The following is a 23,656-nucleotide window of genomic DNA, read 5'->3' on the forward strand; positions in this document are numbered from 1 at the left end:
ACTGTACATTTATAGATTAGACTATATTTAAATATTTCCTTTGTCTTCTATTTGATATTTCTTTAATCAAAACGTTAAATGCAATATTGAGGTAATTCGTTCTTGTTAAACGTATATAGTTACATTGCGTCAAGGTTATTTGGTGACAGAGTGAGACTTAACAAGAGGAAAAATTGCTTCTAGAATATTTGAACTTTTATGTCAACATGTTTACCTTTCGGAGAAATATGTGTACCCCCGTGCCAGTTTTTCACGTGTATATTGTTTCTGTTTGTTTGGTAGTCATAGTTGTAGCTGTATGCCCATCCAGAAAAAGTAGTACCGAAATCGATGCTTGCTACCAACAACGACATTGCGGTACCTTGCATAAAAATAAATCTATGGAGATCATAGTTGTGTTGCAAAAAAATAAAATATTAAAAAGAATTATAAATAACAACGAAATGGAGACATTTTTGTTTCAATAATTTAAAGATTTTAGATTTTTTGGTCATTTAATTTAGAAAATACAATTACAGTAATAATTATATGTTACTTATCACAAAACAACAGAGATCGGGAAACCAGCAGCCATCTTTAATCAACAGCAACACTTATTCACCACCAGTGTTACAAAAGTAGTTCGAAATACGATATGGAACTATTAAAATACCCGAACCTACAACAAATATTTTCATTGATCCTGGTGTATTGTCCAAAGAATTTAAGGAACTCGCTCATGTTTTGTAAAATTCGGGTTTTTATGACGAAATAAAGTTTGGTAAATCATTAGGAGTGTTAAAACTACGATACTGATGTCTGAAATCTTTAAACAAATGTTGATTGATAATGTTAGTAGCGCTGTTCGGCAAAAGGCTTAATGGTTAAATTGTCCCTTGTCCTGTGGGCGAGCGGTTTGTGTTGTCAGTTTTCTTTTTAACTTTCCTTACTAGTGTACCGTCACGGGTTCGTTTCTCACTTTTTATAATGTAATTGTATTTTGTTCTGCAATTTCGGTATTACAGAGTAAAATAATTATAACAGTAGTGTTTTCATATGCAGTACAGTGAAAAAACCCATTTCACTCCAAAAACATGAGCGAATGCCTTTAAATCCACACGAAATATTTTTGTGTTTTCATTTCTATTTCTCACCGATATACCTGTAGATTATATATACGTTGAAAATGCATATAAAAGACGTGTAACGAAATAAAATTTTGAGAACATATTTTAAAAATGTAAATGACATTTTTAAATGATGATATATCGCATGCATAGATGTAACGTTTAACCAATTAATATTTTTTTCTTATAAGAAACGTAATATTTTTCTAGCATTATTTAATATTTAATACATAAGCGGAATTTTCTTCCAATATATGGTGTTGAGGGTCGTGAAACCCTGTAAATCATAGTGTTTCGCCTGCCACTCCGTCTGTTCACTTAAGATTATATATGAAATAAATTTAATGGTCTCTATCCTCTACGCAAAGTTTGAATGCTTGGGTTTGAATATTTTTCCAGTAAAGATTACGTGCATATAATTATGTTTCCTATATTTTATCTCTTCTATTAGCATGCATAGTGTAATTGTGTCATTTACCTTATAAATACAACGAAAGTGTATTGGTATCCATTGCCTCTAGTTTTAGTTTTGATTTCTACATTTGAGGAATGAACGTCAAAAGCGTAAAATAGTTTATAATATCATTTTGGTTAATTTCATATAGTCTTAAAAGTCCTCAAAAATATAAAAATGTCTCAGTTTTCTTTTCTTACATGCAAGTGTCATTCCAAATAACTTTTAAGCCATATATTATTCTTTTCAGTAATGAGTTGCACTTGCCGATGCTTTAATAACACGGAGGCATTTTGATTTTATTTCCAGCATATCAAATTTATTTTTGTCTAGGTTGCATGTGTAGATGAAGTCCTTTCAAAATTTCTTCATCATATTTTCATATAATTTTACCCAGTTTCGTGAAACTTGATGATGTTTATTGAACATTTTCTGTTCAATATAGTTTTAGAGTGTACCTAGAATTGATTTTTTTTACTGTTAAAGAGTGCATTAACTTTGGAGAACTTTTTGCCAAACGTTTTCAAAATAGGTAATACTCCTTGTAGAGAAATATTCCATTTCCAACTTTTCTAGAAAAAAAACCCTTAAAATTTAAGCATTTTAACTTTATGATTGAGCAATGATTTTGCTTTGATACTGAATAAAATTCTAATTGTCTTTGCTTAGTTTATGTTCCATTTGTATTTCCCGTCACAATAACTTATTTCTTTACCTTTTAGTGATCCTAACTTTAAAATTGAGCAATTTGCATTATTTAAAGTTTATTCTGATGCATTACCATACTCGGTTATATTTTGTAAGAATGTCGAAAGATGATATCCATCCATCTAAAATAAGTTTACCATCGTCAACAAACAGTGTTTTTAAGATGATATTGTTTACCTTTATAGCTTAAATTACCGTATTTGTATTAACTTCAAAAGACTCGATGCAACAACTGAATTAATAATGGTCAAAAGAAAACCCTTTTTTGACAACTTTACTTATATGAATGTACTCTGTTAAAAACACATTATTTGTAAAACGACTATTGACATCTACATACATAAAAGTAAAACAAATTTTATTATATCATTAAATTTATTTTCACGAATCATTAAATTGAGGAGTTGTGATCTAGGTTATCAAACGCCTAATTGAAATCCGAAATGAATATCAAACCTGCGTTATTATTTTCATTTGTGAAATCAAATACTTCTTGATGTTTTCTGATATTTCCCCAAATACATCTCCTCTTGATTAATCCTGTCTGGTCATAACTTATGATCTGCTGTAAGGATGGTTTAGTTATATTAGCAAATGATTTTGATGAAATTTTGTTATTTATTTTTATTAAAGATTTTGGTCTCATGGTACTAATAAAAGAAATATCTTCTTTTCGGTAGAATTGTTATGACACTCAATGTTTTTGTCATTCTGTCATATTTGAATTTTCTAATGAATCATTTATAGAATGGACCACTTTTAAAAATAATGTTTCTGAACGCTTTATAAAATTTCTAGTTGTTATTTTTCATTTCATTAAGAGAATCTCCAACATCCATATCCAGTAAGATTTCCCAACCCATAGTGGTCATTTGAAATATCATTCTTTTCATTTCATTTTATTTTAAAAACTGTTGTTGTTTTTCAGAAGATTTAAAATACTCGTCATTCTTGTGAAAAGAGTTTTTTTTAAATGAAATGAGACTTAATTTATAAAAAAAAAAATAATATGAAATATTAGACAGATAAATGATCAGTAATTAAATCCAACAACACTTTCAGAATAGTTCAGAACAAAAGGTTGAAATGTAATCCTTAAAGAATGATTTATATATATCTAAGAAAAATAGAATATTATAGAGTCTTCTAAACAAATCCTGACAGATACATGCTCAAAACATCATAAGAAGAAACATAGTTAGATTTGATTCATCTTGTTCATCATACAGAATTACTGACAAAAATCATTCTAAACAATACAGAAATGGTCATGAAAAGGAAATACGAATAAAAGAATAACGTTTGAAAGATAATAAAAACACATAAATAAATATTAAACATACATAAATGATAAAATAAAAACACAAACGTTTTAAACAAATTTGAACAAATTTGTGGAAAATGTGACGATGTTAAATATTAAAAAAACTCTCTCAAAAACATTGATATAAACAAAGTGTTTTACGTTCAATTCAAGTATAATTTAAGAGCATTTAAATTGGCATGCTAAAAAAAGTTATCACGCTATCAATAGTGTGGATTGTTTAGTGGTAAGGTGCCCAAGAGATATTAATCTCTCAAAATAATCTACAATACTTCTTTTTTAAGAAATGTTGTTCAATGTGATTCATATGAGCTAAACAAACTTTCTCTTTAATCAATCTAATTGATTAAAAAGTTACTGAATGCATTCAATTCTCATGCAAACTTATGACAGTTAATTGCACAAAGCAATATGAAATTATGGAAAAATATGGTATGTTAACACTCTCATAAACATTCTGTTAATTGCATCTAACAAATAAAGAACGTTTATATAATTAAAAAAAACAATCACAGACAATAATAAAGTTAATAAGTAATAACGTATGATATATAATTAAGATAATATATAATAACGTGAACAGTTGGGCATGTAAGGAGATGCAAAGTTAAAGCCAACACTATTCCATTTTCAAATCCGGGTTCACTTTTAATAACATTTGTATTGATACTTTTACCATTTCGATTGTATGAGCGGCCTAGTAGCTTCATGTGACCGTCTCTCTTTCAAGTGAAGTGGTCATAGGTTTGTGACAAGCTGTGAAAACGTTCTATTGACCTTTCAAAATAGTTTCATCAGCAATGTTTTTACATGGACCTAAATCCAAACATAGCCCGGCACCACAACATTTGTTGTGCGTTGAAAACGCGTCTTCCGTTGTAGTGCCAATGAATCAAATGGAGGCAAAACGATGAAAATGGTCTCTTGTAGTCCTTTTCAAGAGGTTTATAAGAGCGAACAAAACAAACGGGGATTGTTATAAAAATGTGTTGGACTAAATGCTGTGTTAACTTAAAAAAATGTACAAAATTCAAAATCTGTTGACCTTGACCTTGCATGATTTGCTAAAGCTGAATGTTGAAAACGTAAACATCAGGATGTTCATGTGTTATCGTTCCGTAGGTTTTTGAAGTCCCCTCACATTTGTATAGCCTTTAATTAATAGAGAAATGCCAACATACAATTTTTAAAACTTCATTTGCAAAACTGAGTGCACTAGGATGGGTTTTTGAACGTCGTTTCGCTAATTATTTGGTTGTAGTGCCAATGAAGAGATTGTGCATATCATCGTCGGCAACCACGGTACTTTCTTCCGTTACACTTGCATATAGTGGATACAGTGGGACAATTGACTGACAAAGTCTCGTTTTAATGAATATGCATGAGCCAATGAATTCGAATGTTACACTCAAATATAGCCTCCGTGGCCATGTGGTCTTGACTACTGCCAATTATTATCGTACTAAGAAGGCGGACCCGGTTCAACTCCGTCAATCGCCAGAATATTTTTAACCGTAAAGCATCTGATAAATTGCAGAACCAATTAAACTGCCTAATTAATTATTCATCATTACGATATTTTCTTAGCCAAATTGCCCACGGTACACAACGAAGCATAGCGTAGTGTGTATCAGGGGTATTTGACGATGTGTGCATGTGTGCTGTCTTCTTAATGACTTACGATTAGATAAGATGATACAATTACTCCCAATGTTATTTTTCTAAATATATATAATTATATTTTGAATTTCACAATTTCGGCTACCACCATACTGACAATTATGAAATAAAACACTTCAAACAATCAGAGTATGACTTATTAAAATACAATTACAAAACAAGAAAATAATGAAAAAACAAATTAAACAAGTTTAATATCATTTGAAAAAAAGCAAACACGTATAATAAAGAAACTCAAATGATGGAACAAGGCAAATATGTTTTAAAGAATAACGGTTTCGTTATTCGATTCGAAACGATAAATGTAAAAAAGACACAATTTTTCAAAACATTTTTGTATCCACGTTTTTTTTTATCTAAAAAACTAAATATCATTAGTGCAAGATGTCTTGTTGTGCTTTTGTTAACCTCGTATCCAAGAGATCATGAATTTGAACTCCAAACGGCCCATAAATATGAAATAAAAACACATGTTCTTCATTAAGGACACCAATATGGTGAATGTATTTACAGACACAATTTTCCAACAATCACAAAACTGACATTTACGAAGTAAAATACGTTTTATAAATAAAAAATAGCAAATACAAACAATGACAGAATGGTTAAAATAATATATAAGATTAAAACATGAATGTTAATATATGACCGTGTCAAGACAATTCTCAATGACAGCTTCTTTCCACGAATGTTTTGTTTACCAAATAAAACATTTAAAGAAATCTGACTCACAAATACTTGATTTCTAAAGGACTGGTGACACTAGGGGTCGTATTTAATATCGTTCGTAAGGTAAGCTTCAGTGATCCCATTCAGTCCATTGGCCAATTATTTTTACAGTCCAATTAAATGCTTCTTATCCGTATCCTTAGGTAAGCCTCAGTGATTTCATTCAATCCATTGGCCAGTTATTTTTACAGTCCAATCAAAAAACTTCTTATTCGTAACCTTAGATAAGCCTCAGTGATTTTATTCAGTCCATTGGCCAGTTAGCTTTACAGTCCAATCAAGACACTTGGATTCTATTCTTAAAATAAAGAGACATTTAAAGTGGCTACTGAATGCAGCCCCCGATTTGTTTTGCTATCACTTCAAAGATTGTTGTGTGCAGGAATATACCGAACATAATATAACAAAGACATTTTTGGCCTTCAAAAATTGCAAAAATTGTCAAAAACATCCGATTTCAGTTGAAAAAGCAAATATACATAAGTAGCCATCAAATAAATACAGTTAAATTGATACCAACATGCGTATGTTGTAGGCAGGGTTAAGGTCAATGGAGCTATCAGAAAACTACCTGCCTGTGGTTAAAAAAACAATTGTTTGTTTTCATTTAAATGAAATTCTCATTGAAAATCAATAAATATACATCTATAACAAACATACATTTTGAGTGATAAATCTTTTACTACTTAATAAATAATGCATATATGGAAAATATTAATTATTGAAAACAAGATTGTAACCGTGTATTTACTAGCTGAAAACGCAAAAATATCAAATGATTGATGAATGCTAAAAGATTTACCCTGATCTACTATCGATTCATAATTAAACTCGGTATCCTTCATAAATGACATTGTTTTACTACATTTATTCATCCTTTTTGGTATATTGAAACAATTGTATTTATTGTTGTAAATCTTATTTGGGAGTAAGAGTGCATCTTTAAGGGTGATCAGTGACTACCGAAAATTTACGGGCTGACTCCATGCGATTAATGTTTTAACATTGTTTTATTGTACGCAGTTTACACCAAAAACGGTGTCACCGGTTGGAAATGCGCGACCTTAAAATTTACCATTTATTGATACGAGGCCCAGCATCCTGATATATATCGCCATATATATCTAGGTAGCATCCTTTTCTAAGCTTTTACTCTTAATCGACGTGTTTACCGTTTTCGCTTGGTCCAAAGGTGAATTTCGTTGTAAACAACAAAACATTCGTTTTAATTCCGCCCGGACGACGCTGCCGCTCATTACATACATCAAGAAGTTAAATGTTGGTGTTGCGAAGTACATTGCCTTGGCAATCGCATCGAACAACAATTGTCTAACAGCTATATCTTGCTTCAGCTGCTGTTCAGAGCAAGGAAGGCTCCTGGTCAATGGGTATAGGAAGATCCTTTTGTAAAGTCCAGCTAAAGCCAATGGTAATTTGCTTATGACGAATACAGCTGACAACATAATTAGTAATCTGGTAATCGTTTTCGTCTTATCCTGTCTGGGTGTCGAGGGCGCCATTTCAGACCTTTTTTGCGAACTTTTGCGAACTTTGAAGATGATAATCGTGTTTCCTATCATCAACAAAATCGAGGGTACGAAGATCATAACGATGTTGCTGATATAAGTTTCAACGTTTTCCAGAAATGCCACATACTCTGGGTTGATGTCACGGCATACTGTATCAACTTTTGTTATATCTGTACTGCCTTTAACAAAATCTCGAATTGTCATGCCATACAGCGGGTGGCTGCTGTAAAGAGCGATGGTGGATCCACTCGCTATCAAGACAATCGTTGAAGAACGCCGTGTAGAAACTGCCCGTGCCCTATGTGGTGTTACAACTAACAGCACTCTTTCAAAAGTAAGAAAAACCAGAATCCAGTTGGACCAATCTTCTGAAGTTTTTTGAATAAATGGAAGAGCTTTGCACAAAAATTCATTTTCGTTGCGTAAATCTACGAAAGCTATTTTTTGTACCAATAGTAATGACGAGTTCATAACAATATACACAGTGTCTGAAGCACACAGTGTCATCAAAAATGTTCTGCTTGAAGCCGCCTGCTTCGTCCACCGTGTCAAAACAAACATCGTTAAAATGTTTCCGGTCAGTCCAAATATGAGGGAAAATAACGGGCCATACAACGCCAAGTTGTCTATCCAGTCGTAGTACAAAGTCCAACTATCAACAGATAACTGCTGGAACGTGCCATTTGGACACCCTGGCCATATTTCAAATACATATAAAACGTTTTTTCCCATCCTACGTGAATTGTCGAATCATTCCGCACATACAAGCTGCGATCCACTGTGAATGTTGAGTAGCTGAAAACAAACTGCTTTTATATGAAACACCTTGTTTGATATTTGATATTAAATACGCAGTGTAAAACAGGGAAAATTAACAATTATACGCTATTGTCATTGCTTCGCCAGTCGTGATTTAATCACATTCGTGTATAGGCATTAAGTTACACTAAGTAATAGGTAATTTGAGAAGAAGCCAGCTATATTTTCCATTTGGGAGAGACCATGAAAAATAATTTATAGTTATGTTGGCTGTATCAAGACGAAATGTTTACATTGTAAACAATATATGTGATTTTTGATTCAAGATAATAGCATCGCTATAAAAGAGAAATATGGTGAACATAACTGATCATTTATGATTGTGTGAGATCTAAATTCGTGCGGTTCATTGTGCTTCTTATGATAATGTATACTTGTAAGGAATTCGTGGAAGACTTTTTAATGTTAAAAAATTAATGTACGATCACGTATATACAAGATAAGCTTTATAATGACGTATGTTAAATATTCAAACGTCATCCAGAGTTAAGGCAGGGTGAATATCTTTCACCAATTTTGTGATTAATGCAAACATTGAAAGTGTAAATATTCAGAAAAGGTGGAATATCACAAAGAGTATTAGAAATTTTATATGATGGTACCGCCATAAAAAATTATGTATACCTTCACTTTCTTCTAATTATGTTTTTTTTACAAAGATAGAATCTTCTATGCAGGCCACAAAAAAAACACTAGCTGGTCAAGCGCAAATACATTTTCAGAAATACGTAATTTTCTAGTATTACTCCTGATCATAAAATTGAACTCATTGAAAAACTTATTAAGCCAATTTTGTTGTATGCCCGGCATATAACAAAAATGAGTTCGTTCTATAAACATTTTTTCTCATGAAGTATGGGGCTTCATAAGAAAAAATGTTTATAGAATGAATACATACGCATTATTTTAAATAGATACTTTCAGTAAAAACATGTTCATGATGTTGGTTAATAAAATGAGTTATTAGTCCATGCAAGGCAAAATATTGTCTGTGGTTCCCATCTCAGCCCTACTCCCTGCCTGTGCTTCCAGTAGTACATGATATCTTTCTGCACAATCTGACAACCTACTTTTACGTTAAGTACATTAAGTATGATTAAGTTCTGAATTAAAGGACCTTGTTCGGTGCAACTTAGATACATTAATCTCATTCATAAACTTATGTCTGATGATATTGTGATTTGTCCTCTAAATGCCAAACGAGTTAAATGTGTTATATGTTCCTCGGGATTCTTGTATGTTTGGTTATTTGAAAGTGTTGGACATAACCGGATCTTTTGCTATTTTTTAACAAGGACTGACAGATAACTTTGTTCAAAATGTTCATGATATTTATCAGGCTTTGTTTAATAGAAAAAAAAAATCCGTTTTGTTTTTAAATGTGTTAATATCGAAAAGTGTAGGTACGCTATCAGCCTAATTCAGATAATCATCGCATATGCTTAAAGGGGCTGTACTCCGTATGATAAAAAAGCGAAAAAAAAAAGAAAAAAAAGAAAATTGTCGAGAACTGACATAAACTTGGCATCGATGTGTACAATGCATTGAAACTTACTAACTGAAGTACCACATTGTTTACAATTTATTTAAGTTTAGCAGTTATTTAATATTTTTCCATTAAAAATGATTACTGGGTATGTCTACCAGGTAGAATTCATTCCTTATGCGTGATTGGCAAGTCGGTGTTATCACGTGATATTACCGAGGTAGGTGTATAGCTTAATTATGTCACCCAATTAAAGTAAGCCGTCTTAGCTCAGTTGATACGACGCTGGACTGCAATTTTGGCGACACGGGTTCGAATCCGGTCTCCGACACAAGTTTTGTATTACATTTTGGTACTTTTTTTACAATTATGATATCAAAGCGTAACACATTCTATTAGATAATTGTCCTGAGATTCGTTACAGAAAAAAAAAACATTTTGGTGCCAATCTGGTGTACAGTCCCTTTAAAGCTTTTGCTACTTTGCTTGTCCTTTTTTAAACTATATTTAACCGTTTCTTCGTATTTACTTGATACTTTAAATACCGGATACGTTAGACTAACGTTTAACATCGTTTAAAATCATGAAGTGTGTAAAATGTGGTAATACATGCATTGACTTGAACAATCAGTTTAATTGCTTCAGTTAGTTTGTACCAAATATAAGCACGCTTGATTTTCTTTCTGTTTGACGTGAAAGTGGTTGAATTAATTTCTATCTGATGTGTATAATTCATGCTTTGAGTTTAAATCGCTCGCAAATTTCAAAAGAAAATACACGTTAATTAAATATAATCGTTATAATTTTATGCAGTTAAATTCAAATTAACAATGCAATGAATGTGTTCACCCTTGTTAAATGTTTCAGTTTCAAGCATATCAACGAACAAAACAAGTCGGAAATATCAAGGCAATTTCTCAGCCTTATCTTAAATGGTTTTAATTTCAAAGCTATCAGAGATTTAGCGAAACTGTTCTTCGTAATTAAAGTATTCATACACACACGCCTATGTACCTTTGTAATGAGTTCTTCTGAATCATTCGGAACTCCTCGGCCATTTTTTATCGAAAATACTTCGGATGTATTTGGACAATTTACAATGTCAGAGATCAATACACTTTAACTACGCTGCAAGTAGATCGCGTAGTAACTTCAACTTAGCATTTAATTTAATGACTTAACTCTTGGGAATCTTAATTCGGTTTGCAAAAATGCACTTCACTGGCAGTAAATTTAACTTAAGATATACAAATACATGTAAAAACACTACATTTAATGAATAATATCATTCAAAATATTATGAACTACTTCTACTGATGTACCGGCATACATCCAAGATTATTTTCGATTAAAAATGACCGATGTGCTTCGAATGTTCTAAATGTTTCTACATGGAGACACCATAGACTAAACAATATGAATTCACATTATTAATAATATCAAAATAATTTAAAACGTTCATTGCGTTAGTTTATATGTTCATATGATTGTCTTTATATCATTTTAAATCATGTTTAAGTTTATGCTGGTTCTAATTGTGGTTACGTTTTATTTATTTATTTATTTATTGCAAATTTATTAAATAGATAGATCTTTTATTTTCCTCCATATATGGAGAAAATAACATATATACAGCAGGTTTAATTGACATCTGCAAGCCTTTCACCTACATTTCGTTGCGTATTCACAATTTAATTTAATTTTAAGATGAGACAATTCAATTAGCAGCGCGTCACAAAACTTTTAATGCATCACAGTTGGTGAAATATTTAAAAAAAGAGTAAATTAGCAATTCGTAACTTAATAACAAGAAAAAGCAGAGTGCTTTGAAAATAGGTTTTGGACATTTTCGAGAGAATGCGCCGCATCCGTTTCCGGGAAACTGAAGCTGCACTCTGACTCTCACAGATTTACCGCTTTGATAACTTTTATTTTTGTCTTGGAATTAGCCAATTTATGCGAAAATGCATCCAACCGTAAGTAACGCTTTTAGCCATAAACCTGCGATCTGTTCTTTTGTCAGCAGTCTTATAGCACTGGTTTGCAGATATTTACGCAAAAATTGGCTCATTCCAAGCCAAAAATAAAAAAAAGTTTGTCAAAACGGCAAATCTGTGAGAGTGCAGTTTAAATTATTCATTTGACCGTTCATGTCATGTTGAAAATCATAATGCGTTATTGTCTAATCAAAGGAACGCTATCTCGGTCGCGGATTTATCTACATCTAACTTGCTTCGAACGTTTTATTGTCAAACGAACGCATTCTCGCTCGCCGGATGTACCTAATTCTCTATACTCGCGAATAAGATCTCGTTTATCATTTATAAGAACCTGTGCTTTCAATGCGACTGAATAGTGAATAAAACATTGACAAAGAACTATATGTGTTAAAAACACGAAACAACATTAAATGAGCGTGATCTTGGTTCGTTTATCTTTTTTTTCTTTTTCTTCCAATAAAGTGCATCACCAAGTAATACGTATCATCGCACTATTTAAAAAGGTAAGTTGGCAATTCGAAACGTAATGACAAGAATAAGTAGAGTGCTTTGAAAACAGGTTTTTGACATTTTCGAGAGAATGCGCCGCGGACAAGCAAACCGGGGATATTAAAATGCATTCCAATAACAAGTTGAATTCCACTTGATATTTATTTCTGGTACCATAAGACAAAGTATCAGATGAAATCGACTGCCTTGTTTCTGTCTTTCTAAGCTGACAATTTTGGTTTATACAGCGTACTCTCCGCCGGTCTGACGGGGATGTTGCAATTGTCCGACACGCAACAGAAGGTGCACTGAAAGTCGAGTTTCTGGTTGTTCGTGGACAAGTCCTCACATTTGTCCTCATCCGACGTTCCCTGCCACCACTCACGGTAACACGTGTCAAAATTTCCGCACCTGGTGATAGATTATATCGACATTTATCACTGTTGCCCCATATAAATTAACACTAACCCACGATCTTCCATTAGTGAGTGGGCTATGATTAGGTAATCAGTAATACGTCTGGGTGAATTAAGATATGTTCAATGAAGGGAATAGTTGGCTAATGGTCCTGGTGGTTTGGTTTCCATTTTTGCATATTCCCTTCGAAAATATATTTACGCGGCCAGTAACAGCACTGTTTTTCACCGCATACTATGTTCATGTGTGTTTTCTTTTCTTTTGTTTCTACATACATGTACCCTCTGGCCAAATTCCCATGAGTAAATAAAGCAATGCTGTCCGATTACTATGACAGCAGTACATCGACGTGGTAAACGGTCCTAGTTCCATTAGCGCGGTAAACGAGGGTGGTTTATAGAACCCCGACAACTATGACAGCAGAACGACAATGTGGTAAGCTGTTCTAGTTCTATTAGCGCGGTATATATGGTTTAGAGAACACCGATTACTATGACAGCAGTCGACGTAGTAAGCGGTTCGTGTTCTATTAGTTTAAACATATTTTATTCAGTTCGTATATACAAAAATGACAGTACAGCAATAGTATGATGAAATGGATCGGAAAACAAGCAATGTAATTGCTTATATTAATTCCTTTCCATGTAGCAGTGTACAGTAACAAATTGTTCGTGTTCTATTAGCGCGGTATATATGGTTTATAGAACACCGGTAACTATGACAGCGGTCGACGTAGTAAGCGGTTCGTGTTTTATTAGCGCGGTATATATGGTTTATAGAACACCGATAACTATGACAAAGTACGTCGACGTGGTAAGCGGTTTTAGTTCCATTAGCGCGGTATATATGGTTAATAGAACACCGATTACTATGACAGCAGTCGACGTGGTAAGCGGTTCGTGTTCTATTAGCGCGGTCAATATGGTTTATAGAACACCGGTAACTATGACAGCAGTCGACGTGGTAAACGTTTCGTGGTCTATAAGCGCGGTTTATATGGTTTATAGACCTCCGAAAACTTTGACAGCAGTACGTCGACTTGGTTAGCGGTTCTAATTCTATTAGCGCGGTCAATATGGTTTATAGAACACCGATAACTATGAAAGCAGTACGTCGACGTGGTAAGCGGTTTTAGTTCCAATAGCGCGGTATATATGGTTTATAGACCCTCGACAACTATGACAGCAGTACGTCGACGTGGTAAGCGGTTCTAGTTCTATTAGCGCAGTCAATATGGTTAATATAACACCGACAACTATGACAGCAGTACGTCAACGTGGTAAGCGGTTCTTTATCTATTAGCGCAGTCAATATGGTTAATACAACACCGACAACTATGACAGCAGTACGTCTACGTGGTAAGCGGTTCTAGTTCTATTAGCGCAGTCAATATGGTTAATACAACACCGACAACTATGACAGCAGTACGTCGACGTGGTAAGCGGTTCTATATCTATAAGCGCAGTCAATATGGTTAATACAACACCGACAACTACGACAGCAGTACGTCGGTGTGGTAAGCGGTTCGAGGTACATTCGCGCGGTTTATATTGTTTATAGAACTCGGATAACTATGAAAGCAGTAAGTCGACGTGGTAAGCGGTCGTAGTTCTATAAGCGCGGTTTTTATGGTGTATAGAACTCCGATAACTACGACAGCAGTACGTCGACGTGGTAAGCTGTTCGAGTTCTATTAGCGCGGTCTATACGGTTTATAGACCCCCGACAACTATGACAGCAGTACGTCGATGTGGTAAGCGGTTCTATATCTATTAGCGCGGTTTATATGTTTTATAGTACTCCGATAACTATGTCAGCAGTTCGTCGGTGTGGTAAGCGGTTCGAGTTCCATTCGCGCGGTTTATATGGTTTATAGTACTCCGATAACTATGTCAGCAGTACGTCGGTGTGGTAAGCGGTTCGAGGTACATTCGCGCGGTTTATATGGTTTATAGAACTCGGATAACTATGAAAGCAGTACGTCGACGTGGTAAGCGGTCGTAGTTCTATAAGCGCGGTTTTTATGGTGTATAGAACTCCGATAACTACGACAGCAGTACGTCGACGTGGTAAGCTGTTCGAGTTCTATTAGCGCGGTTTATACGGTTTATAGACCCCCGACAACTATGACAGCAGTACGTCGACGTGGTAAGCGGTTCGAGTTCCATTCGCGCGGTTTATATGGTTTATAGTACTCCGATAACTACAACAGCAAATCATCGATAAGCGGTTCTATTACTTTTTTGGCGCGGTGCACTTTGTGGTAAATTATACTACGATAACCAAGACAGCACTTCGTTGATGTGTAAAGCAGTCCTTATTTTATCCGCAAAATTGACTATGTGGATTATTTAACTACGATAACTATGGCGGTACCATGTAGTAGTTAGATGACATGAAGTTAAATCTTAATGATTAAGAAAGCGCGGAGTGAGCGTAGCGAATGAGTCCTTCATAATCAATTAGAATTCACTTCATGTCATCTAACTGACTTAGAATACAACCTTGTTGACTGATAAATTGTCGCCGCAAAATCTGACGCAGGGAGTGTGTATCGGATGATTGGCAGCAGGCGGGCCTTTAAACACGCGCGAACGTTGAAATTCTTAATGATTATGTCTACTACTTAATGGTTGCCTATCTGCAATCTCATTGGCTGAAAATGTAGGTTGTATCACGAACCTATAAACCGATTGGAGATTCGGCGGAATTTTCCGATATTTGCCGAGCGCGCGCTAAGGTTTGTGGGTAAATTATTATTTTTGATCGTTTCACCGAAATCGGGCAGTTGCCAATCCATGGTTGTATTCTAAGGCAATATTACGACAGTTCTATGGCGGTACGTACGTGTGGTTTACAGTTCTGGACCCGTCATTGTGATTCACTATGTGGTTTATGCAGTAGTTATTAGGAGGATCACAAGCCTGAGGCCTGTGAAGGTTCTCGCAGATCACAAGCGGACCCGTGCACACATGACACGAGGCTGAAAAGCAGAAAAATATCGTTGACAGTTGTTCGGCATGGTCTCGCTTTTTCGTACGTGTTTTTTTTATAAACGCCATGTTAAGCAGAAACCAAGAGTTGGTTGTCACACATTTTATGTCATTAGGTCACCTTGTCCATTTGAAATAAATCAAGAAAGGTCGACAAAACAGTACCTTACGCTCAACTGTCATATGTTTTACCTGATCTCCGTAGACTAATTTTTGTATTCAGTTTACGGATGTTTAAAAGAAAAGAAGAGCAACATTATTGTAACGAAAAAAGAGAGTTTAATATATGGAGAACATAATATATGGGTTCAATCAAATGATGTACACTAAACTGATATACAGACAATGTTAATAATTTTTAAAGCCAAATAAACCTTTTTAATCTTACTTGCTTTTGGTGGCAATGTATAGGGATGAGTAGTAGTTGCGGCTAGAGTTGTTGTAGTAGTAGGAGCTGGAGTAGTCGTTGTTGTTGTTGTTGTTGTTGGTGGTGGTGTTGTAGTTGCTCTTGTAGTTGTTGTTGTAGTAGGTTGTGGTGTTGTTGTTGTTGTTGTTGGTACTGTAGTTATTGTTGGTATGGTAGTTGTTGTGGTAGGTGTTGTTGTTGTGGTAGGTGTTGTTGTTGTGGCGAGTGTTGTTGTTGTCGTTGGTCTGGTAGTTGTTGTGGTAGTAGGCGTCGTGGTGGTAGGCGTTGTTGTTTTTGTTGTTGTTGTTGTTGGTATGGTTGTTGTTGTGGTTGTAGGTGTAGTTGTTTTCGTTGTTGGTGGTGGTGTAGTAGTTGTTGTGGTGGTAGGTGTTGTTGTTTTTGTTGTTGTTGGTGGTGGTGTTGAAGCCGGTATTGATGTTTGAGGCAACGGTTTTGTTGGTCTCTCAGTGGTAGTCGGCCTTGCTTAATGAATTAAAGTTAACATATATTGCAAATAGTTTTCGAGCAGTTAAGTCCTTAGTTTACAGATTTTACAATAACTCTAGAGCCCGTTGAAGGTTAGAAACAGTACTGGTGTCCATTTTGTGAGGCCATGAGAAGTATGTATGGTTTGCATCGAATCCACAACCTCTTGGGTGAGAGGCGGACACCAATACAGCTAGACAACTCTCACCCTGGTGGAGATTGAACCCACAACCTATTTGGGTGAGAGGTGGACACGTATACTACTATACAACTCTCACCCTGGTGGGGATCGAACCCACAACCTCATGGGTGAGAGGCGGACATTTTGGTACTAGACAACTCTCGCCCTGGTGGGGATCGAACCCACAACCTCATGGGTGAGAGGCGGACACTTTTGCTACTAGACAACTCTCGCCCTAGTGGGGATCGAACCCACAATCTCATGGGTGAGAGGCGGACACTTTTGCTACTAGACAACTCCCACCCTGGTGGGGATCGAACCCACAACCTCATGCGTAAGAGGCGGACACTTTTGCTATTAGACAACTCTCACCCTGGTGGGGATCGAACCCACAACCTCTTGGGTGAGAGGTGGACACCTACACAGCTAGACCATTCTCACCCTGGTGGAGATTGAACCCACAACCTCTTGGATGAGAGGTGGACACTTATACTACTAGACGACTCTCACCCTGGTGGGGATCGAACCCACAACCTCATGGGTGAGAGGCGCACACCTTTTGCTACTAGACAACTCTCACCCTGGTAGGGATTGAACCCACAACCTCATGGGTGAGAGGCGGACACTTTTGCTACTAGACAACTCTCACCCTGGTGGAGATTGAACCCACAACCTCTTGGGTGAGAGGTGGACACTTATATTACTAGACGACTCTCACCCTGGTGGGGATTGAACCCACAACCTCTTGGGTGAGAGGTGGACACTTATACTACTAGACAACTCTCACCCTGGTGGGGATTGAACCCACAACCTCTTGGGTGAGAGGTGGACACTTATACTACTAGACAACTCTCACCCTGGTGAGGATTGAACCCACAACCTCTTGGGTGAGAGGTGGACACTTATACTACTAGACAACTCTCACCCTGGTGGGGATTGAACCCACAACCTCTTGGGTGAGAGGTGGACACTTATACTACTAGACAACTCTCACCCTGGTGAGGATTGAACCCACAACCTCTTGGGTGAGAGGTGGACACTTATACTACTAGACAACTCTCACCCTGGTGGGGATTGAACCCACAACCTCTTGGGTGAGAGGTGGACACTTATACTACTAGACAACTCTCACCCTGGTGGGGATCGAACCCACAACCTCTTGGGTGAGAGGTGGACACTTATACTACTAGACGCCTCTTACCCTGGTGGGGATCGAACCCACAACCTCTTGGGTGAGAGGCGGACACTTATACTACTAGACGACTCTTACCCTGGTGGAGATCGAATCACAACCTCTAAGGTGAGAGGAGGACACATTTACCCCTAGACCACTCTCACCCTGGTTTGGATCGAACCCACAACATATTGGGTGAGAGGCGGACACTATTACCTCTAGATCACTTTCACTCACATCAAATTAATGATTATAAATTTTAAAGGCGCAAAATAAAGGTTGATGCAAGGAATAATAATTTTAATTATCATACTTTTCTTACTTGACTTTAATGATAATATAAATAAAAAACGTATGATTAAGTTACAGATAAGAAAATATTAGCCCTTGTAGACGTTTTTGTAATTAATAGTTGCATAGCCACAAAATCCCCAGTAAAAACAGCGCCAAAACATCGCTAATATGTTTTATCTATCCCTAAATCATATGCATTTTTTTCTATTTTGTTTATCGACGTCAAATGAGTTGCACATGATAATGCATTTAAATGAAAAATATTATTGCATCAATCTCTATTACGCGCCTTAAGTGGATTTGTAATGACATGCACAGCATTGTCAGTGTGTGTATACCACGTGATAAATTACGCCATATATGCTACGTCGGAAGGCAACATTTTGCTTCTAATGAAGACTTAAATCAAAGATAAGTTTTGTTTAACAACACCAAATTAAATGAAACAAATGGCAGTCTATGCCACTAAAAGAGTCCCGCCTTCGTTTTATTAGCGGAGTGTAATAAGGTGATTAGTTTCATCAAACACTTCGACAAACCTGATTCCAAAGTAATGTTTTGACAGTGCTCCGTCAGACGGCCGTATTGAGAAAAGGTTTGTCGAAGTGTTTTAAGAAACTAAACTCTCAATCAAACTCTGGCACAAGTCCGAAGGCGGGGCTCCGTAAGAGGCATAGACTGTGCTATGTTTCATTTAAAATGGTGAAGAAATAGTGAAGTTATCTTTGTTTAAAGTTTTCCATTCGATGCCAAATTTTGCCTTCCAAAGTAACATTTATGACGCAATTTATCACGTGGTATACACACACTGATTTTATAGTCATACCATGATTTCGGGCAATCGGCTTCTAATGAGTGTCGCTACGTTTGCATTTAATTGCGTTTAGCGTTGGTCCCCAATTCATTTGCATAAAACATACAACCTTTGCAACATGTGTACATGTATAAATAAGGAGATGAGATAATTTTACGAAATATTTTTTTTTATAAGATATTGGCTTAAAAAGCATTTTACTTTTTTAGACCATATTCTACGAAATGATTTTTTGTCAAAATAGGCCAGACCACTAAATCGAAAATAAAATGTGGCTTTGTGGTGATTGTTTCTATTTTGTAAAAGTAGTTTGTATTTTTGTAACCAGAAAGTGAATTTAATTCACTATTTTTTGAATACATTATTGAATATCATTGATATCAAGAGATGCAATTTGTTCGAAATAATAAAGTATCACCTGACTCAATCGTAGTAAATATAGTATAACATTTACTTACTCAGTGAGGTTGGACAAGGTTTAGTGTTCACTGAAAACAAAAAACAATAACATAACAAACATAATAACGGTCGGTGTTCATAACATCTTACGTCATTTCCTTACTTAGGTCATTTGTTTTTCTAAATTATCACATGATATTATGGCTACATAATATCTAATATACTCTACTTTAATTGATTTGATCCAATATACATACTTTTTGATAAAAACTTATACTTTTTTATTTTGACTGCGAAAAGTTTAGGAAATTAGCGTATTTAGGCCACTCCTTTTTTATTTTTTGGTTTACAAGAATTTTTGGGAAAAATGTCCACCGGGCGGTCGAAAAAAAAAAAAAAAAAAAAAAAGGAAAAAAGTCACAAAACCTACTCTTAAAGGGTAAAAATCAGAGAACAACATAAAAACATTGAAAATTTATATCATTTACATGACATTTTAAATTTTTAAACTGCTATTAATGCATGTTTTAATACACTCAAAGTTTCAAAGTTCTAATTAAACACACAGTTTAAATCTTACATACTGTGCATATAAAACATCAATGAAATTGACTATAAAACATGTTTACATGTATAAACTACACTTTTTATCAAAGATACATTGAATATCACTCAGCAAGACATTTGTTAAGCTTCAAGGGTATGATAAAGCAAAAGTGAATGCAGAACACTAAACTGAACAATATTAAATTGAAAAAAGAGAAGGCAATTTTACGCATTAAAACACAAAAAAAATGCACTGTATTAAAACAATACATACTATTTTCTAAACATTGTTTCAGTTATTTCAATATTGGAAAATGCCAAAGAAGTGAAATAATTACCAATTTTGTAAATAAGGAAGTAACATTTTATGAAGACATTTGAGCTTTAACTTTGTGAAAGCAATTCCTGAAAAACTAAAAACCAAACTAGACCTAGATTTGAGTTTTAATAACCTTTACCATGGTGGGTCCTAGTTGTGTGTAACTCGATCCATGCTAAGTTCGGATATTTTCGGACCGGGATATTTACCATGGGATGTTCACCAAATCCATTTCAAATTCAAATCTTGCAGCAAATTACCACATCAGTACATAAAAATCACATAACAAAATAATAAATCTAGCATGTGACTTAACTTTATGTACCAATGATAGTAACAGAGAAATCCATAATTATGTATCGGATATTTTCATCTTCTTCCAACTCCGCCATTTTGTGTATACACGAGTTCACAGGGCATCTATACTTCATGCTTGTTTATTTTTCATTTTAAAGAGTATTCTTTGGTTACAACAACAAATCTCCTTTATAGTGAAATATCAAGTTCATTACAAATTGAAATGGACTTATTCAAAATAGTTTTCCGTGTTATTTTATCTAAATGTTTTGCACACAACTCATGGCATTAGTATTAAAATGTCATTGCTCAAGACATGTGTTCAACTCTTTCATTGTTTTTACTCTACTATTAACCCAAACATGAATAAACATGTAATCTAGAATAAACACAAGCTTTACATTGACTCAATAACAAGTATTTCCAAACCATTTTGTGATTTCAAATCCATAAACACCATCGACCGAACTTGTGAAACTAGGTCACCGGTATCAACTTAGAAATTTTACTTTCGATTTCACCACTCACACTTAGTGCACTGTTATTTGATATTTAACCATAAAATGTTATAAAATGTTTTTCTCACACATAATTTACAGATATTTGTGTCTACTAATTCGGTGGCAGCCGCTGACAATTTTATTTTTTATCTATAAACAACAATATTTTCATGACCTAAATTGGCGGGGAATAACAACAATCACGTGACAGTTATTGTTTGTGTCGGCTGTTAAATTTGCCAATGTTTATTGCTATTGTTATTTTAACAACTCCTGCATATTCTAATTAATTATTTCATACAAAGAATGACTGCTATCGTCAATTCCGCCATTGCCATCGGCGCTGCCATAACAGTTGACTGGCTCACATGCTATCACTATAAATTTGCAAATACGGCCACGGAACAACAAAACAGTCGAGATCTACTGCATTCGTACTCCTATCTGTGCGTTTTTCTTTCGTTTCGCACCAAAATCAATACGGTCGGGAAAATAATTTTGAAAAAATAGTGAAATTCATTTATTATTTTTTTTGTACTTTTCGGAAAATTAGACCCGCCGGTTTTGTAAACCAATTTATATAAAAGTAGTGGCCTTATGAGGAACAAAAAAACATGGATATCGAGATACTACAAAAGTTAGCATACTGCCATTATGTATTTATGCACGCACACTTGGTAGTAATGTAAAGAAATGACTTTAAGATGTTTCATGATTACTGGGCCGGTATTCATAACACATCTTCAGTCATTTCTTAACTTATTTTTATTTTATTTTTTTTTCATATTAGAATTAAACGAAACGTGTTTTCAAAATAGAAGTATGTGCATTCAATCAATCAATGAAGGTAATGTATTTTAGATATTACTAAGATACTGTATAATATCATGTGATCAGGGAGATACTTAATTTAGAAAATCACTTAAGCTGTTTTATAAATACTGTCCTAGATGGCTAAATGTCAAATAACAATACAAATATATATATAATGTATCTACTAAGCCATTTATAACAGTTTAAAAGCAGTTTTTCCTTAAATTTCGATGACATAAAATGATATTCGGATTCAAGTTCCCTAAAAAAACTATAACATTTCCTTTTATTTATTTTAATATTGACATATAACCAATTATTATTAACAGTTTCGTCCTCATAAGAACATTTTTTACAACAGGCTCTCTTCAAAGTTAAACTCATATTAAAATCGTTAATGATAACCCAACCTCGGCTTATAAACAAAAGTTGCATTCCATTCTTGTGAATATTGGTCATTAAACAAAGGCGTGTAAATACCACCAGCAGTGAAAGCACAAGTGTATTAAACCCCATGTTGGTGGGGTATTTAAGTCTATTTATACTCGCATTAAGGCAAGGCCCATGAGGCGAGTGCTCCGATAAGAGTATTAGTCATATTAGGTTTTTGGGGCGTCGTGCACAGACAAAATGTAACCCTGGTAAGAGCTACCATGGTTCTTTAGCGTGCACAGTGTATAGTAATGTAACACGACACCCGCATTTAACGTCCCTCCTGGAAGACGCTTAGGATGTTTAAGCATTTAAGTAATGCGGCGGAAAATCGAATCTGCGACCCCTGGAATGACAGTCAAGTGTGTGTCCACTAGACCACGGCTCCGCAACTAACCCCTTGCTATCAAGCAATGTATTTCTACAGAGGAAGCCCATGTGGTATATGTATTTAGATGTTGTTGGTGATGGAGGTGGTGGTGGTGGTGGTGGTGGTGGTGGTGATGTTATGTTTCATAAAGATAATACAAAAATGAATACTTTATGTTTCTATACATGTATATAATATTTAGTAACATAGAAACTATTACTTTTTGTTTTGAGAGTCTTACCAACCTAGGTGGTGCACGCTCCTGTCTCCGGCCATAGGGTTCCAGTTGCATAAGTTACCATCGCAGCACGTTGCCGTCCAGTCCGCGGGATTGGGATTTAATGTCTGGAGCCTTTCGAGGACGTTACAATACTAAAATAACCAAAACGGCGGTTAGTTCATGCATGACAGGCACGTGTAAATTACCTGGCCTGGAATCTATGTCGTCACCAATCTGAATAAGACTCCATTGATAATTGATGTATGTCTATGATAATTTTCAGTTTCCTATGGGCACAGTCAAAATAAAACAATTTTGTGAAAATGTAGATGCAGAATTAGCTTTCAAACGAAGACGTTTTTCAGAAACTATTGACGTTGACTTCTTTTCACTGCGCGTCATGACGTTGACGTCAATAGCCAACTTTCCAATGGTTGTTTTATGGAATGTATATTTAAAAAGCATTGGTCATGACAAATAATACATGAATATACAAGATGTATGCATACAAAAACAGGTCAAATGTACATGTACACGGGGCGAAAGTCGTAACGAGCCTAGGCGTAAAGCGAGTGAGCTAACCAGACAACCCAGGACGCTTTGGTGAGAAGAGAGTGAGCATACCACTTCGCTAACCAGACAACCCGGTACGCTTTGGTGAAAAGCGAATG

At 35.1% G+C, this 23,656-nt stretch overlaps 1 protein-coding gene across 1 annotated transcript; it reads right to left on the reverse strand.

Moving 5' to 3' along the window:
• Nucleotides 1-12,467: 12,467 nt before the first annotated feature.
• Nucleotides 12,468-23,147, reverse strand: LOC128223654 (integumentary mucin A.1-like). The gene is made up of 5 exons (XM_052932927.1): nucleotides 23,011-23,147; nucleotides 19,548-19,577; nucleotides 16,123-16,623; nucleotides 15,589-15,724; nucleotides 12,468-12,735 (listed from the first exon to the last, which is right to left on the reverse strand). Exons 1-5 carry the CDS (start codon nucleotides 23,039-23,041, stop codon nucleotides 12,546-12,548), a joined length of 888 nt encoding a protein of 295 aa, XP_052788887.1. The 5' UTR covers nucleotides 23,042-23,147; the 3' UTR covers nucleotides 12,468-12,545.
• Between the last annotated feature and the right edge of the window lie 509 nt (nucleotides 23,148-23,656).

This window comes from Mya arenaria, chromosome 17 (genome assembly GCF_026914265.1).
Source record: "Mya arenaria isolate MELC-2E11 chromosome 17, ASM2691426v1".
NCBI lineage: Eukaryota > Metazoa > Mollusca > Bivalvia > Myida > Myidae > Mya > Mya arenaria.

Coding starts and splice junctions, on each gene's coding strand:
- LOC128223654 (XM_052932927.1), bottom strand. CDS start 23,041: ATGGCCGGAGACAGGAGCGTGCACCACCTAG. Junction 19,578..23,010: donor CAGGAGCGTGCACCACCTAG/GTTGGTAAGACT, acceptor TTTTGTTTTCAG/TGAACACTAAACCTTGTCCA. Junction 15,725..16,122: donor TACATTGCCACCAAAAGCAA/GTAAGATTAAAA, acceptor TCTGCTTTTCAG/CCTCGTGTCATGTGTGCACG.